This window comes from Acinonyx jubatus, chromosome B4 (genome assembly GCF_027475565.1).
Source record: "Acinonyx jubatus isolate Ajub_Pintada_27869175 chromosome B4, VMU_Ajub_asm_v1.0, whole genome shotgun sequence".
NCBI classification, from domain to species: Eukaryota; Metazoa; Chordata; class Mammalia; order Carnivora; family Felidae; genus Acinonyx; species Acinonyx jubatus.
In genome coordinates this window covers 388,643-406,256 of record NC_069387.1, presented here as the reverse complement: position 1 = coordinate 406,256, position 17,614 = coordinate 388,643, and the positions used below count along the sequence as shown (strand labels likewise).

Below are 17,614 nucleotides of genomic sequence, written 5' to 3'. Positions count from 1 at the left end.
GAGTCCCCGGCATGCGTGTTCCCAGCTGAGGGCCAACAGGGTACCTCTTTTATCACCTTGGACTATAGAAGGTGTTCTTTACACGATCTGTTTGGCACCCAGTTTGTCGTCTTTCTCGTGCTTTTGGTTGGTGGTTTCAGTGCTTAAACAGTCCTCGTATGTGGTGCTGAAGTGGGGCAACATCCAGAGGAGACAGGCCAGCTACGGAGCATGTGCTTCTAATCATGCGGAGCCACAGAAACCCGGTCAAGCTGCTGCCTAGTAAGGATAACCAAATCAGAGTTAATGGTATAATGCCCGTGGTTAGAACTGAGGATATGCAAAATGTCATTGATGGTCTCATTGACACACTTTTCTTAATGCCTTATTTAGCAAATACAAAAACTGTGCTTCCCCCACTTAACCAGTGAGTGCTTCCCTTCGTGGTGACTGTCGTGGTGGGGACGGACTGGGGCCAGTCTCGTGGGTGATACCGCGCTGATACACGCTGGTTATAAACACACCTTGGAATGATTATTCGGTATCATGCGTGCTAAAACAAATAGAACAGCTGATACTTCTTGAATGCTTACTCTCTATCATAAAGTGTGTTTAATCCATTCACTGTACCCTGCAGGGGACTGGCCGTGTCATTCCCATTTAGTGGAGGAGGGCACCGACACACCCCCTGGGGCCTGGAGGAAGTGGGATACAAGCCCCAGGCACTCTACCTGTAGAACTTGAGCTCCTCACTGTCTCTGTTAGGACAAACAAGGAAGTTACCCTTTACGAACAAACCCATAACTTAAAATATTTCTCTTTCCACTGGCTGTTTGAAAACGTCACTTTTGAGTGCTGCATTGATGCGGCTCCAGCTGTAATATCATTGTATCAATGTGGTTCCATCTTGAGAAGTATAAATTGCCTTAAAGATAATCTTTGTCCTGACGCTTTTGTGGTGCACTTGGATTCAGATTCTTGGCCCTTTCTTGGGATGTGGCAGTTTTTGAAGCCCCCTTGCTCACTTACCCTTCAGAATAACTCCATTGTGATGATCCGAAAACTTGTAATTTGCTTCTTTATAGAAAATCACTCTGCACCTCCTGATGTAACCACTTACACCTCAGAACACTCGATACAAGTAGAAAGGCCACAAGGCTCAACGACATCACGGACGGCACCAAAGTATGGCAACGCGGAGCTCATGGAGACTGGCGATGGTAGGTCTTCTGACAATCATTTTTCCTTCTTTATAAATCCTCATTTCTACTAAGTTGCCCTTCTGTGCGCAGGATTGGATGTGTTTCTTGTAGATACAAAGTGACTCACGGAACCTGGTTTATCACCTTCTTATGCAAATGATCTCCAAGTTGTCCAAGAGTGTTTCCTTGTACGAAAAAATATCAGTGTGGGGGGAACTCAGTCACGAGAAGAAAACAGAAATTTTATGAGTCTGACGTGTTTGCTAATCAGTAACAAATGTTGGTTCGGCAGTTAAGAAATTAGCACGGACGTGTTAAGACCACGAGCAGTTAGGAGAAGGATAACATGAAGTTAAATGTAAACCAATGATTGACATGTATGGGCTAGGGTGATGCTTTAGACTTCTGAAGAAAGAGGGTTTTTTCCTCCATATCGGAAAAAAAAAATGTCAGCAGTGATCAAGTACAGTAGTGGGGGCTCTCCCTCATTCCTTGTCCTTCTGTGTCAGTACATTCTGAGTATGGTGGCCGTTTCTGTGACCAACCCGGTCTGGAGAAGCAGACTTGGGCGTCAACCCCATGCTCTATTCTGCTTTCCATGTGCTCAGCCCTTCCCAGGCCGCGAGAGTGTGGTAGACCCAGTGGTGATGTAAGATGTGATTTTCGTGAAGGCAGCCAGTGTGGCCTTGGTGTGCCGTCCATCCCTCTGGGTGTGTGTCCTGTGGCACTGTGTGGTTTGGGGCTGGTGAGGAAGGCCCTGACCTGTCTGTCGGGTGGCATGCCCCGTCCTCGTTCCAGTCCCACGCCCCTGGGGTTGGTGAGCCGCCCTGGTTTCCCTGGGGTGCTCGCAGTGCCAGTGTTGCTTTGTGTCCCTGTTAAAAATCATCCTGTATCCAGTCGGTTGTTACTGTTATTCTTGTCACCATTTAATAGCTTTGTTGTCTGTGAAGTCTGCCTTTGTCTGTTCCCCTAGGTAAATTCATGTTGTCCCGCTGACACCACATGAGTCCTCTGTGTCCTGTGTTTCTCTGTGTGCAATGACCCCTGTATCAGAGTCACCCAGGACCTTGTCAGAAAAGAGATTCTGGAACCCTCCCAGCCCTAACCCATCACAGGCTCAGGGCGGGGTCCTCAGGAGGACTCTTGCGTGTCGTGGCCGAGCCGGAGCACCAGTGGCAGTGGGAGACGACCTTCTGTTCACCCGAACCTACTTAGTGGAGAAATACTGTGTTTAGATATTGAGAGTTCTGGGTGCTATATCTTTGTATGTTTCCCAAACTATAAAATATTTAATGTCTCAATTCTGCAAGTGCCCAATATATTTTGAGGCTATCTGTGAAAATGCTTTTTATTTGATAAAAAGCTTCCTTGAGATCTGTCATATTTGTTCCAGACGCTGAGATCTGTCTTTATGATACATGAGCATCAGTGGGGGAGGGGGAGGGGGAGGAGGAGGAGGAGGAGGAAGAGGGCAGCTCTGCCAGGGTTTCAGGAAAGCCCCTTCCAGCCTGGTTCCCTTGCAGGACCTCTCTGCGGAGTAGAATGTGCTACAAGGACACTCTTGTCCGGCTTGAGGATGTCAGCACCCTGATGCTCCTTGTATTTGTTAATTTGGGGCATTTAAAAATCTTTCTGCCTTTTTGGCAATCATTTATTCAGTTTCCAAAATGATGTTGTTCGTTGTTGTAGATAAGAAATATGTTGTTATGATACGGAGTTTATTTTTCTCTGTACATGTGAGTATGTGCCGTATCCTGGTGTTTTGGGTTATGCAAAAAATTAAGAGCATTTAAATTGCTGTGCTCAGGAAGCACTGGCTGAACATGCACTCAGGTGAGCAGAAACTGAGGCACAGATGGGGGCCACTGGATAGTCAGAGTACAGGCCTGCCATGGAGCCCGTGGAGCCTGAGTGCCCCGCCCTCATGTCAGGATGTGCCTGGCACATTGGGCAGGCCACTCTGGCCCCAGAGAGGGCAGTGCTGGTGGTCTCCAGAGACAGCTTTCAGAACTCCATTGGAGAAGGACAGGGGAGCAGATCCTGTTTCAGGAATGGGAGGTGTGATTAGGTGCAGCCCAGGGTCTGGTGCCCCTCCCCCAACCCCAGCAGGACATCTGCAGCATCGTTCCAGGGGTCTCTGCAGACCCTGTGGTGCTGGTGGGGCCACTGCACCCTGACATCCACTCAGGGGCAAGCTCTTGCTGGGTGGGGTGTCCTGGGTGGCAATTGCAGGACCCTCAATATGGGGCCCTGGCACTGGTGTCACGACCATTTTTCCTGTGGCTGCTTGTTCAGCTGGTGAGGTACTGACTGGTCCTTCTTCTGTCGGTGGTTCTGTTTTCCAGGGGTGCCAGTAAGTAGCCGGGTGTCAGCGAAAATTCAACAGCTCGTCAATACACTCAAACGACCGAAGCGGCCGCCGTTACGGGAATTCTTTGTTGATGACTTTGAAGAATTGCTGGAAGGTGAGAGGGGCCTCCGCCCCCCACTTACTCTGTCTGCGTGATCCCAGGGACTGTCATGATTGGGCTGTTAAGAGTAACAATCTTGGCACCCCTGCAAGACAAGAATTTTCTCTAGAGACTGTAGGCACTGTTCCCAAAGCCGCCTTTAAAGACAGGCTAAGTGCGGGCAAGGCAGGATAGACACCCAGGCTGCATGCTTGTGGCCCTCCCAGGGTGCAGTCACGGCCGTGAGCCCGGCCTCCACCAGGTAGCAGAAACACGGGGAAGCATACAAAACTGTGACTCAAGGTGACATGTGCTCTCTACGTAAGCGCAGTAAGAGGAAGGCAGAGTGTGCATGCGGCTGAGCTCATTTCTTGCCCCTCTTGCAAATTCAGGACTACGTCAAACCCAGATTCCTTATTTTCTTGTTCTTTGTACCACAAGTAAGACACTGCTGATTCTCTGGCCAGCAGGGGGATTTTGTCAATCGCAGACTGTGAGGGAGAGAATCCTCTTCTAAAAGTGAGAAGCCTAACAGTTGCTAACCTAAACTAAAGGGTTGGGAAGATTGTATTGCATTATAGGCCATTTTTTGTTTTACTCAAGAAAATGTGCTTGGGTTGGTTATTGATAGTAATTGTTGCAAATTCAAATTTACATCCCCATATTTAAGGGCAAAATATAATTTAACAAAATTTGATCTCTGGAGTCCAGAATTACTAGTGTATGTACATCAGGAGTTGATTTTTTGAACAGCTGTTGCAATCCCAGAGTCCAGGCATGTTAAAATACACAGTTCATCTGTCAGTTTACAGATGCACTCAGGTCTCCCTATATTCACCATCCCAACATTGCCTTAGAAAGTGTAAGAATTAAGTGCTTCCGTTAGGTCCGTGAAGCTAGCATATAGGTCCTGGCTGTGATTCTAGAAAAGCACGTGTACGTGTTTTCAGTCCACCAATAAACATGTGTAAGTCTTCTACCTTCTTTAAAAGGAAGAGAACAGTGATTGTGCTAATATGCATGTATTTTTTAAAAAAACTTCCAATGTATTTAGTTCAGCAACCGGATCCGAACCAGCCAAAGCCAGAGGGAGCGCAGATGTTGGCGGTACGTGGGGAGCAGCTGGGAGTGGTGACGAACTGGCCGCCATCGCTAGAAGCTGCATTGCAGCGGTGGGGGACCATCTCCCCGAAGGCCCCGTGCTTGACCACGATGGACACGAACGGGAAGCCCCTGTACATCCTCACTTACGGTAATTCCGTATGCCGCTTCACCTTCCTGACTCTGCCTGCATACAGCAGCCACTTTTGGGGTGCTTCACTTACATTTGTAAATCCAGTACAGAAACAAAATGGACTTAGAAAGGAAATATTTTAGGGAAAGTACTTAATTTGAGTATGAAAAGTTAGTACTTATTAAGCGTTTCTGGAGTAAAATCCAGAAATGGGTACAAAAAAAATCAGTCCTAACCCTAATAAGATAGTGGATTTTACCTCTTGGAACATGCATGTGATGTTCTTGAAAGTCGTGCCTTCAGGAAGGATGGGTAATTAAAGAATATGTATCTAAACTCTTGTATGTGTATCCTTGAGAAAAAACAAAAACCATTTCCAAAGTGATTACTCAAAAAAGCAAGAGAAACAGGATTTTCTTTAGTTCTTCATTCAGTACAATTCATGAAATCTGTGAACTTTTGGAAGTAGTTTTCTGTACCAGAAAGATTTCGTTCTCTTTGTTCCCTGGGTAAGGGGCCAAGGAGAAAGCAGGTGGTTGGGTTACTGTCACAGCACCTGCTGCAGCTTTGCAGAGAGACCAGCTGAATAACAGGAAGACCAGAGCTGTCCCTCCTCTGTCTGCACGTGTGAGATTAGGTGACCTGTGTCTAGATCGAAGTTTTGTGTCCCTGGCAGCAGTGCTCTTACGTGGAGTAGGAAGGGGGCTCGTTTCTACATTGGCCCATGTTACGGTAAGCGACACAGAGTCCAGCCTTTTGGGGTGTGGGGCCTCAGGGGGTACCCGCTGTAGACTCCAGCATTACCTGTGCGTCTCACGGACAGAAATGGGTTTGGGGCTTAGGAGCATATGTCTCCCAGCTTTGCCATTTTCTGGCAATGTTGGGTATTTCTAAGTGGATAAAGAGCATTTCACCCGTGGTGAGGCTTAGCTGGATTTTTTCATTATGCTCTTTGGAAATAGGTTTTAGTCAAGTAAGTGGAAGACTTTCCTTAGTGACCCCCATCCCTGGCCAGACCCAGCCCTGAAGCTGGTGGTGTGGCTGGAACTGCCGCTCCTTAGCTTCTTCCAGAGATCATCTGCCGCGTACGGGGACTCCCAGGACCCACCGTGTGCACACGCAGCGAAGCGCCCACTGGCTGCCTGCAAGCGTGTGCTGAGACGCACGAGGCGCTAACTGTGTACCTGCCCAGCGCGGGGCAGGGCATCAGAGAGGGAGACACGCTTCTCCAGGCTGAGGACTGCGGTCCGAAGGGCAGCCCCTCTCCTGGGGGAACGAAGAGCAGAGAAGTGCTGACTTTGCCTTCGTGCATGTTCCTGCGGGCTGCGGTGTAAGGTGGACGCCGAAAGTTATCTGAGGGAATTTGGCTATCTAAGGGAAGTGTGTCTACACCCCAGCATCACAGCCCCTGCTCTTCAGTCATCTATGTTTTCTTGCATTTACTCATCTGTATGAGGCATATGCTGTGGGTCACTCTTGGTTTTGACCTGTTAAAGGAATGTAAGCAATGCATTTCCAAAAACACGGTGATAGTTCATCAGGATGTAAAAGGGAAGTGTTGGCCAATACCAGAAAAACTGTAGAAAAGTGCTTTGTAGGTAGAAACACTGAGATGGACGAACCTGTAATGACTGGGTATTGCTCAGAATACAGAGAAGAGCTCACTGAATAAGAATTGTTCTCATACCAAGGAACTCAGTCTCATTGGCAGACTAGACTGTTTACAGTCTTGTAGTTCACTTTCGGCTCTCATCTAACTTCCTGCAAAGCCGGAGGGTAGCTGAGAAACTTGGGATCTTTGATGGAAAATACAGGGAGTGAAGGTTAACAACCCTGTAGAACAATCCACTGTTCTCCATTTACCAATACAAATAAAACACCATCTTACAATTTTCAGTTAATAAAAATAAATCATGCTAAGCAACTAATTTCCTTCTATCATGAATCTTCGCTCCCTCCTGTTCGCAGCACGATACCTGCAAATTTATTCTACTTTGCTGCAGTGTGCTTTTATTACCAGGCAAACTCCCTCTCCTCTCTCCCTCTTTCCCTCCCTCTTCCTCTTTTTCTTTTCTTCCTTCCTTCCTTTTGTGATTTATGACTTGGATTTTGCTCCAGATATTTTGAAATATTCAGGTGCTTGAGCTAGAAAAGCGTTGGGAAACCTTTCTACGTGGTTTATGCTTTGCATTATTGGCGATGTGTTTCTCAGGCTCCACTGCTGTTCACATGTGACCTAGCCGCTGTGCTGAGCGTGAGCTCTGAAACCCCTTCCTCACCCACCTACCCACTTCCTCAGACCTACAGTCTTCTTATGGTTTCGTACTCCTCACAGAAATCCAATTGAAATTAAAATTAATCTGTAGTAAGACAGTGCATGCATCATGTCCGCATCTCTTTCTTTTTTCTATATGCACAGGCTATCTTAGAGTCTTAATATCTGTTTTCTCAGTTAAAATACCAGTTTAACTTGGCAAAATCGGTTGAGACTTCGTGTCCCCCACCTTCCATATACATAGTACGGAATTATTATTAACTGGTATTGGCCATGGTCACCATTTTATACATCTCATGACTTATTTTATAACTGGATGTTTGTACCTTTGACCCCCTTCACCCATTTATGCCTCCCTCTCCCCCCCCCCCCCACCAGTCTGTTCTCTGTATATGTATGAGCTTGGGTTTTAGATTCTGCAAGTGAGTGAGATCACAAAGTATTTGTCTCTCTCTGTCTCACCTGTTTCACGTAGCATGATGTCTCCAAGTCCATGCATGTTGTTGTAAATGGCAAGATTTCATGCCTTGTTATGGCTGAATAATGTCCTGTGTACATATACCACCTTTTCTTCATCCACTCATCCATTGATGACCAGTTTTAACCCCCATGCTGGTTTTTCCAGAGTGGCTGCCCAGTTTGCCCTCCCACCAACAGTGTAAGAGGTTCCCCTTTCTCCACATCTTCGCCAACACTTGTCATCTCCTGTCTTTTTGATGCTAGTCATTCTGACAGGTATGAGGTGGTAGCTCAGTGATTTTGGTTTAATCTCCCTGGTGATGAGTGATGTTGAGTACCTGTCATTGTCTTTTGGCCATCTGTGTGTCTTTGGAGAAATGTCTGTTCAGTTCCTGTGCTCATTTTTGAATCCATTATTTTTTTCCATTGAGTTGAGTCCTTTATGTACTTAGATGTTAACCCCTTATTGGATAAATGGTTTGCAAATATCGTCTGTTCTGTAATTTGCTTTTTCATTGTGTGGATGGTTTCCCATCCTGCGCAAAAGCTTTTTAGTGTGATATGGTCCCACTTGTTTATTTTTGCTTTTGGTGTCGGATCCAAAAAATCATCCCCAAGATCCATGTCAAGGATCTTAGCACCTATTTTCTTCTAGGAGTTTTATGGTTTCAAGTCTTAGGTTCGATTTTTTTCATTCATTTTGAGTTAATTTTTAGGTGTGGTTCAGTGCCATTCTGCTGCATGTGACTGTCCAGTTTTCTCACTACTAATTAAAGAGACTGCCTCTTCCCTATTGTGTATTCTAGACTCCTTTGCTGTAAACTAATTGACATATATGCATGAGTTTATTTATGGGCTCTCTGATCCATTGTGTCTGTTTTATGCCAGTGCCACACTGTTTTAATTACTGTAGCTTTGTAATACAGTTTAAAATCAGGGAGTCAGCTGCCCCCAGCTTTGTTCTTCGTACTCAAGATTCCTTTGGCTGTTTGGGGCCTTTCGTGTTTCCATACAAATGTTAGGATTCTTTGTTCTACCTCCATGAAAGATGCCATAGATATTTTGGTAGGGATTGCATTAAATCTGTAGATTGGTTTGGGTAGTATGGACATTTTAACAATATTATTTCGAATGTCTTTCATTTGTTTGTGTCTTCCTCAGTTTCTTTCATCAGTGTCTTATAATTTTCAGAGTTTAGGTCTTTTAGCCCCTTGGTTGAAATTTTTCATGGTACTTACTCTTTTTGATGCAACTCTAAATGTTTTCTTAATTTCTATGATAATTCATTGTTAGTTTCTAGAAATGCAGTTGAATTTTGTGTATCAGTTTGCACTCTGCAACTTTACTCAATTCTTGGATTAGTTCTAACGGGGTTTTTTGTTTGTTTATTTCTTTGGTTTTGGTGGCATCTTTAGAGTTTTTCTGTATACAAAATCCTATCATCCTCAAAAAGTGGTGAGACTGGACATCCTGGTCTTGATTCTTTTCTCGGCACACAATACTAGCTATGGGTTTTGAATGTATGGCTTTTATTATGTTGAGGTATGGTCCCTCTGTATTCCCTTTGTTGAGAGTTGTTGAATTTTGTTAAATGCTTTTTTCTGCATGTATGGAGAAATGATTTTTATTCTTCGTTTTGTTAATGTGGTGTATCATGTTGATTGATTTGACAATGTTGAGCCATCCACATATCCCTGGAATAAATCCCACCGATCACAGTGTATGATCCTTTTACTGTATTGTTGAATTCAGTTTGCTAATATTTTGTTGAGGAATTTTGCATCTATGTTTATGAGGAGTAAGGGCCTCTTATTTCTTTTGTGTGTCCTTGTCTGGTTTTGGTATCAGGGTAACACTGGCTTCATAAAATGAGTTTGGAATCATTCCCCTCCTCTAATTATTTTGGAAGAGTTTAGGAAGGATAAGTATTAAATCTTCTTTGAATGCTTGATAGAATTCACAAGGAAAGGCTTCTGTTTGTAGGGAGGTTTTTAAGTTTCTGATTAAATCTCCTTACTAGTAATCATTCTATTCAGATTTTGTTTCCTCATGATTCATTGTTGGAAGATCATGTGTTTCTAGGATTTATTCATTTTTTCCAGTTTGTTGGCATATCATTGTTCCTGATGGTCTCTTGTGATCCTTTGTATTTCTGTGGTGTTGGTTATAACTTTCATTTTTGATTTTATCTGAGATCTTAAATGAGAGTCCACTCTCGTTTTCTTTTGGTGAGTCTATCCAAGGGTTGTCAGTTTTGTTTACCTTTTCTAAGAACCAGTTCTTGGTTTTGTTGATCTTCTCTATTGCCTTTTTAGTCCCTATTTTAACAATTTCTGCTCTGATCTTGGTTACTTCCTTCTTTCTGCTAGCTTGGGCTTCATTTGTTCTTCTCCTGGTTCCTTGAGGTGTAAGACTAGGCTGTTTAGTTGAGATTTTTCTTGTTCATTGAGGTACACCTGTATTGCTATGGACTTCCGTCTCAGAACCGCTTTTGCTACAAATCATAAGTTTTGGTATGTTGTATTTCCGTTTTACGTGTCTCAAGGTATTTTTTTAATTTCTTCTTTGAATTTTTTGTTGTCACACTGGTTGTTCAGTAGCATGTTGTTTAATCTCCACATACTTGTGGATTTTCCAGGTTTCTTCTTATAATTGACTTCTGACTTCATACCATTATGGATCAGAAAAGATGCTTGCTATGTTTTCAGTCTTGAATTTATAGAGATTTGTTTTGTGGCCTCACCTATGATTTGGAGAATGTTCCATGTGCACTTGAGAAGAATGTGTGCTTATGGATGGAGTGCTTATGGATGGAGTGTTTGATAAAAATTAAGTCCCTATGTTCTAATGTGTTGTTCAAGGCCACTATTTCCTTACTGGTTTTCTGTCCAGATGATTTATCCGTTGATGTGAGTGGGGTATTAAAGTTCCTATTATCATATTGCTGTTAATTTCTCCCTTTAGGGCTCTGAATATTTGCTTCATAGATTTAGGTGCCTCCATATTGGGTACATAAATGTTTACAAATGTTATGTCTTCTCAGTGGACTGATCCCTTCATCATTAAGTATCTCCCCTTCTTTGTCTCTTATTACAGTCTTTGGTTTAAAGTGTGTTTTGTCTGATAGAACTACAGCTACTCATCTTCCTTTACGTCCCCACTTCTGTGGAGTATCTTTCTGCAACCCCTCACTTTTCTCTGTGTGCATCCTTACATCTGAACGGAGCCTCTTGTAGGCAGCAGATCAGTTCTTGTTTTTTTGTGTGTGTGTTTTTTCCCCCATTAACTCACTCTGTGTCTTTTAATGAGAGAATTTAGTCCTTCTACATTTAAAGTAACTATTGATAAGAGGTACTTATTGCCATTTTGGTAATTGTTATCCGGTTGTTTTTGTAGGGCCTCTCTGTTCCTTTTCTCTTCCTTTGTGGTTTCATGACTTTCTTTAGTGTGAGGCTTACATTGCTATCCCTTTGTATTTGTGTATCTGCTAGAGGTGTTTGCTTGGTGGTTACCATGAGGCTCACATACAACAACTTATATTTATAACCATAAGTTGATAACAACTTATGTTTGCACACATTCTAAACCTGTGCATTTTTACTCTCCCACCCACATTTCATGTTCTTCATGTCACATTTTACATCTTGATATCTTGCGTGTCCCTATTTACTACTTTTGTCCTTTTCCTTTTATACTGGCTTTATATAGTCCACTACCTTTATTCTAGATTTACCTTTCCTAGTGGGATTTATACTTTTATTTATTTTCTTGTTACTTATTAGTGCCATTTCTTTTCAGCATAAAAAAGTCTCTTTAACATTTCTTACACGTCTGGTTTTGCATTTGCTTCTGGGAAAATGCATGGTCTGCCCTTCCATTCTGATTGATCCCTTTCCCAGTAACTTCTCTTGTTTGGAAAGTTTTTCATTCTCCTCTGTAAATCAGTAAAGAACCATTGTGTCTCTTGCACCTTAAATCAGCAAAGCTTTTCTCCTTGAAAAACAGCAAGTGGTATTTTGCCAAAAGTGTGTTGCTCTTTTCAAGCTCCCGACTGTAGACTGGCTTCTGTATGAATATATGATAATATCCAAACAGAGAATGATGTTGAAAGTGTAACAAAACGTAACATTGCTAATCATCTGACTGTAACAGGTTTGTTCACAAAGCCATTGGGTTTTTCAGTTACAACAAATTGATTGTAATTGTTTATTTAATTGTGATTCCCTAATATCGTTCACATTAAAAAGATTTGAAGGCGCAAATTATTTGTTTTCTTTAGATGAAGAATCACTGAGTTACTTCTAATAGCCAGTGGCTGTTTTTGTGGAAAAAATATAGCCACCTAACAAAAGACCAAATGCTTGTAAGGTAGCCACTCTTGAGGACTGCAGTGTTGAGGCACATCTAGAGAAGAGGGTGGAGGACAGACAAGACCTTCGTGTCTGATAATTAGCCTAAGTGCTCAAGAAGTATGGCCAAAGAGCGTACTGTCATTTTGTCCTTCTTAGGTTGCCTATGACATCAGTGAAACGAAGACCATGTGTTGAGCACATACTGTAAACCAGTAATACCCTAGGAGTTAGAGACATTAAGATAACAAAAACATTCCTTTTGTCCCCTTATCGCTAAGGAGGAGATAAGTCGATAAATCCTGTGGAAGATAAACAGTAACCCTAATTTAGGTTGCTGCAAAATCCAGTGTGAGGTAAAACAAGTGTTATAAACATAAAACTTCTTAACTTTTACATTTAAAATAGGAAGAAGCTGAAAACAGTGATTGTATTTACGGGAAAGTTAAAGTTGCTCCTAACTGTTGTTACGATCATGTTAATGTAACTTCTAACACCTCGCCTGCTTCTGAAAGCATGTGGAAGCTGATATCATGAAGCCCTTTAGGTGTCTAAGAGCTCATATTAGGTGTCAGAGTCACTTTGTCCCCCGCCCTGTCCTCCTGTGCAGGAGCGTCTGGTGCTAGAATGGAGGCAGGGGTGGGAACCCTGGAGGTTCTTCCAAGCTGGCTGTCCTTTCTGGTGTGTGTGTGTGTGTTTTCAATCCTATTTTTAATCGTCCTTTGTGGTCATTTTTTCTGGAGTTCAGAACTTTAGCTCTGAATACTTACCACCATCTTTAAGTTCAAACATTACTCTCAAAAAATCCTGAATCCCCAAGACAAGCAAGATGTGATGCTGAGAAACTCAGGACTTGGGGAGGGAAGAGGGATCAGGCCTTGCAAAGTGTGTCCTAAGTACCTTTTGCATTCATTTCATTCATTTCATGAGCAAGGCCCTGATAACAGTGGAAATGTGTCATTTTGCATAATGTGAATCGGCAGTGACACACTATTGCCCTTGTCCCTGCTCTACTTTACTCCCCAGAAATCTTCCCATCTTCTGTGATGATAGCTATTCTGTGGCTTTGCTGTAGCTGCTTTGCACACTTACAGTGTGTATCAGTACCTTGTTCCAGTGTTTAGGCCTCTCAGAGCTTATGAGTCAGAGTTTCTGGCTTTTATTTTCCTTCAGGATTCCATGGACTCAGGGTTACTTGAAGGCTTAAAAGGAATGAGTACTGTCTCTAGTTATGTGCATGTTGAGACATAACTGAAAATGCATGTGTCCACTTACTTGTGTCTTTATCACTTGTATTAATAGGCAAACTGTGGACAAGAAGTATGAAGGTCGCTTACAACATTCTGCATAAATTAGGTACAAAGCAGGAACCTATGGTACGACCAGGAGACAGGGTAAGTGCACGTCTGCAAACACTCCATCGTATGCAACAGAGACACCTGCTGTTTGAAGTTCTTAGAGTTCAGTGTCTCCTAATGCTAATGCTGCTAAGTCAGGCTTTCTTAACATTAACTATGAATCGGGGTCAGTTGCACAATATGTCATTTAGCCTTTACAACAACCCCGTGAGTTTGACTGTAGTACTTCTGTTTCATCCATGAGGACGTGCAGACTTGAGAGTGTCACATCAGATGAAGGCACATAACTCGTAAGTGGCTCAGCACTCGCAGCTGTTTCTGGCAGACCCCAGAGTCACATTCCCAGCCTTTGTCCTGTCGTCTGCTACTTTGAAACATTCGTGTGTCATCTACCTGGGTTGGCAGAACAAATTATATGTAAAACTTTGTTTACATCCATCAGTGTACTGAAATCTTTATAGCACGCTGCTGGTGCCATTCCTTTGCTGGTGTTAAATTTCTGGATAGAGGCTACTATGTTTAACCGATAAGCAAATTTTTATTCTTCCTGCAATCTGAAGTTACAGAGGAGAGATGTTAGTATTCCTTTGCAATGTTATACTCTAAGAACTTGATACCCTTGTCCAAGCTTTGTACCCCAATTTAGATGTGAGGCAGGGTTAGAACCACATTTTCTTGCCTTCAAATGTAGCATCTTTTTGTCCATTTGCTGCTTTGTATCTGAGACCCCAACACTGGGTTATCCTACCTGTGCCCAAAGAACTCCCAAGTGAATTCAGTAAAAATATCAGTGCTGAGCACCATAAACCAACAAGAACAGAAGCTGTGATTTACTTAGGATATTATAAAGACAGGGGCCCATCATGAGGAATTTTTTAGAAGATTACCAGAGGCCCAGCCTTCTGTGGTGGACTATGATTCTTTCCATTTTTTTATTGAACAAGTTTGACCTGTGGCTTGTAAATCTCAGTTATAGGTCTTAGCACTTCCTGATTATAAAACCACAAGGCTACAGTAATCAAAGCAGTGCAGTGCAGTGCTAACGTAAAGACAGATGTGGAGAATGGAGTAGAACAGAGAGCCCAGAAACAAACCCTCGTGTGCACGGTGAAGCAGGTTCATCGAGGATGTTAAGATATGACACGGGGAAAGGACGGTCTCTTCGACAAATGGTGCTGGGAAAACTAGACCACCCACAAGCAAAAGGACAAAGTTGGACCTTTTACACCGTCTATTAAAAAATTAACTCACGGGGCGCCTGGGTGGCGCAGTCGGTTAAGCGTCCGACTTCAGCCAGGTCACGATCTCGCGGTCCGTGAGTTCGAGCCCCGCGTCAGGCTCTGGGCTGATGGCTCGGAGCCTGGAGCCTGTTTCCGATTCTGTGTCTCCTTTCTCTCTCTGCCCCTCCCCCATTCATGCTCTGTCTCTCTCTGTCCCAAAAATAAATTTAAAAAGTTGAAAAAAAAATTAAAAAAATAAAATAAAAAAAAATAATAATAAAAAATTAACTCACAATGGTTCGGAGACTTAAAGAACAAAAACTATAAAACTCTTAGAGTAAAACATGGGGAAAGCTGCATAACACAGAATTTGGCAATGATTGTTTTACATGATACCAAAAACACCGTGGAACAAAAATGAAAACATAAATTGGATTTCATCAAAATAACTCTGTGCACCAAAGGACATTATCGAGACTGAAAAAGAAACATACAAGATGGGAGAAAATATTGACGAATTCTATATCTGAGAAGAGGTTAGTATCCACACTATGCTAAAACAAACAAACAAAACATAAGTTTAAAAAATGGGAGAGGACTTGAATAGACATTTCTCCAGAGAAGGTTTGCAGATGGCCAGTGAGCACCTGAAGAGACGCCCCATGTCACTGCTCGTTAGGGCGCTGCATGTTAAAACCACAGTGAGACCGCACTCCACAGCCATTGGGGTGGCCGTTGTCAGAAAGCAGAAAGTAAATGTTGGCAAGAATGAAGAAATTGAACCCCGGTGTGCTGCCACTGCAGAGAACAGTATGGCAGCTCCTTTAGAAATTGAACATAAATTACTGCTTGATCCAACAGTTTCCCTTCCGTTTCAAAAGAACTGAAATCAGGGGCTTGAGCAGATAATAGCAACACCAGTGTTCATAGCAGCATTGTTCACAAAACCAAAAGGTGGCAGTAACTCAAGTGTCCATCGGCAGATGCACGGAGACACATAATAAAACACGATGGGCTCAAAGACTATGTGACATGGAATATGGCAGCTGCAAAGGACAAATGTGCCAGGTACTTAGAGTAGTTAAATTCATGGAATCAGAAGGGTGATGGTAGCTAAGGGGCTGGTGGGGGCTGGGAAGTTCCTTAATGGGAGTGAGGCTTCAGTTTAGGAAGATGAGAAGGTCGGGAGATGGTTCTGGTTGTGAATGTACTTCATGCTGCTGAGCTGTGCACTTCATTTTCAAAATAAATTAATAAAATAAATGAATGGTCAACGTTGTGTATGTTTTACCCCAATAAAAAATCAGTTGTATGTAATATCTCCCTTAACTATAATTTCATGGATAGTGTTAGTAGAATGATTTCGTTAAAAATTCTTATAGAGCATGGCCTCCAGATTATTGAAGTTCCCTTAAAATAACAACTACAAAATAAACCACCTCTGTTCAGCTAAGATGTTAGTAGGAATTTGCGGGGCACAGTTTTGAGAAAATAAACTATGTAAAGAGGTTTGTCGGTAGAGGTTGGTTTGACTGTGTGAGGGAGACTATTTTTCTAAGTTATTTAAAACATTATTCATGTAGTTAATATCGGGCACATGTGTACAGATACTTTTATTAAATAAATATACACGACCATAGCAGTAAATTGATCATAAGCTTATGTTGCTATAAATGGAATTTTTTGCCCTCTTTGAAAATCACTTTTGAATAAAACATAATTCTCCCCAGAATAGTGAACATTCAGTCCTTAGCATAAAAATTTACATTTTGTGTGTGTGTGACCTTACTAACGTTGTTTGGGGAATTACCTTCTTGGGCTTCTGAAAAGGGCTTTATGTGCCTAAGCTGAATAGGGTTTGGGGATATTTAGTCAGAGCTTTGGAAGGCACGAAGGTGCGTCACATCTGAAGGGAGCCTGCCAGTTGTATTAAAATACAAATAGACACGTTACTGATAATCAGCTTTTCTATAAAGGGAAAGTGATACAGGTCCCCAAAAGAGGGGTAAGAGGTGGAGTTGAACTATCTGGAAGGAGAGAGATGTTTTTCATTTTGAGGAGCATCTGGGGCCTGAGAAGTCTTCCCAGAGAGGAAAAGTGAGCCTGTGAGCTGTAGGCTAGGCTCCAGGAAAGCATGGGAAGGAGCTGACATGGGAAGTGTGTGCAGCAGCTCCTGGTGTGAAGAGCGCTGAAGGCAAGCTGGCCGAGGGGCATCCCTTTACCAAGAGGAGACCCTCCGAAGCGCGGCGGTGGGTTGCGCCTTTGCCTCTTGGTCTGTGGATGCCTGCTGTGCCCTGTGGGGGATTAGGTCCAATGACACCTCAAGGAATCCGTGGAGGAGCGAATACAGGGGAGCTGTGTGGGTCCCTCAGAACCAAGCACCTGCATGTGTGCGTTGCACGGGAATCACTGTGGAGATGCCAGTAAGACAGGGCTTGTGACCGACTCAGAAACGGAAACAAGACTTAACAGGAATTACTGAAGTACAGACTCCCCTTCCTTAAACTGCAAAACAAAACAGCAACAAACCTTCAGTTTTTATTCTGAGCCTTCAGAGGTATCTGACCCTCCCTGTCCCTTACTTTTATATCATCGAGAGATACAATATACAATTTCATAGTCTGCTTTTATTCACTTTACGTTGTGACTTCATGTTTCATCCTGTTTAACACAATTCTGCCAGGTTTATACAGTGTGGCCTCACCAGCATGAGCTGCAGCAACAAAGCAGTGGGAACTTGCAGTCCCAGGTTCGTTGATCTTCCTTTGAGCGGAGCCGGAGTGGCAGCCAGACCTTGTTCCTGGTCTGGGGGTGCCCCATCTTCTCGCTCTCGGTTCTGTGCTCCTGGCGGGGACTCCTGCATCCAGAGCAGGTGCTCCAAGAAGACTAACAAGTCGGTATTTAACTGGTCCATTATGAATAGGTGCATCCATTGGTTTGGGATGGAACAGCAGTATGTCCTGTGTTTCCCTGCGGTTTGAATGACTTCCTCAAACATGTTGGTCCGTTTCAGGGAGAGACGTCTTGTGGCGGCGGCACCCGGAAGCTCACAGATACTCACCCAGAAGACTCAGTGTTGCCCTGCCAG

The 17,614-nt window shown here is 43.2% G+C and overlaps 1 protein-coding gene across 11 annotated transcripts in view; it reads left to right on the top strand.

Moving 5' to 3' along the window:
• The window catches only part of DIP2C (disco interacting protein 2 homolog C), a 408,190-nt gene that overhangs the window by 264,623 nt on the left and 125,953 nt on the right, over positions 1-17,614 (top strand). For all 11 annotated transcript variants that reach the window (XM_053225170.1, XM_053225168.1, XM_053225171.1 and 8 more), the window contains 4 exons: positions 1,065-1,199; positions 3,527-3,646; positions 4,686-4,883; positions 13,251-13,342. In XM_053225170.1, coding sequence (XP_053081145.1) covers positions 1,065-1,199; positions 3,527-3,646; positions 4,686-4,883; positions 13,251-13,342 — 545 coding nt within the window. The remainder of the gene's footprint in view (positions 1-1,064; positions 1,200-3,526; positions 3,647-4,685; positions 4,884-13,250; positions 13,343-17,614) is intronic.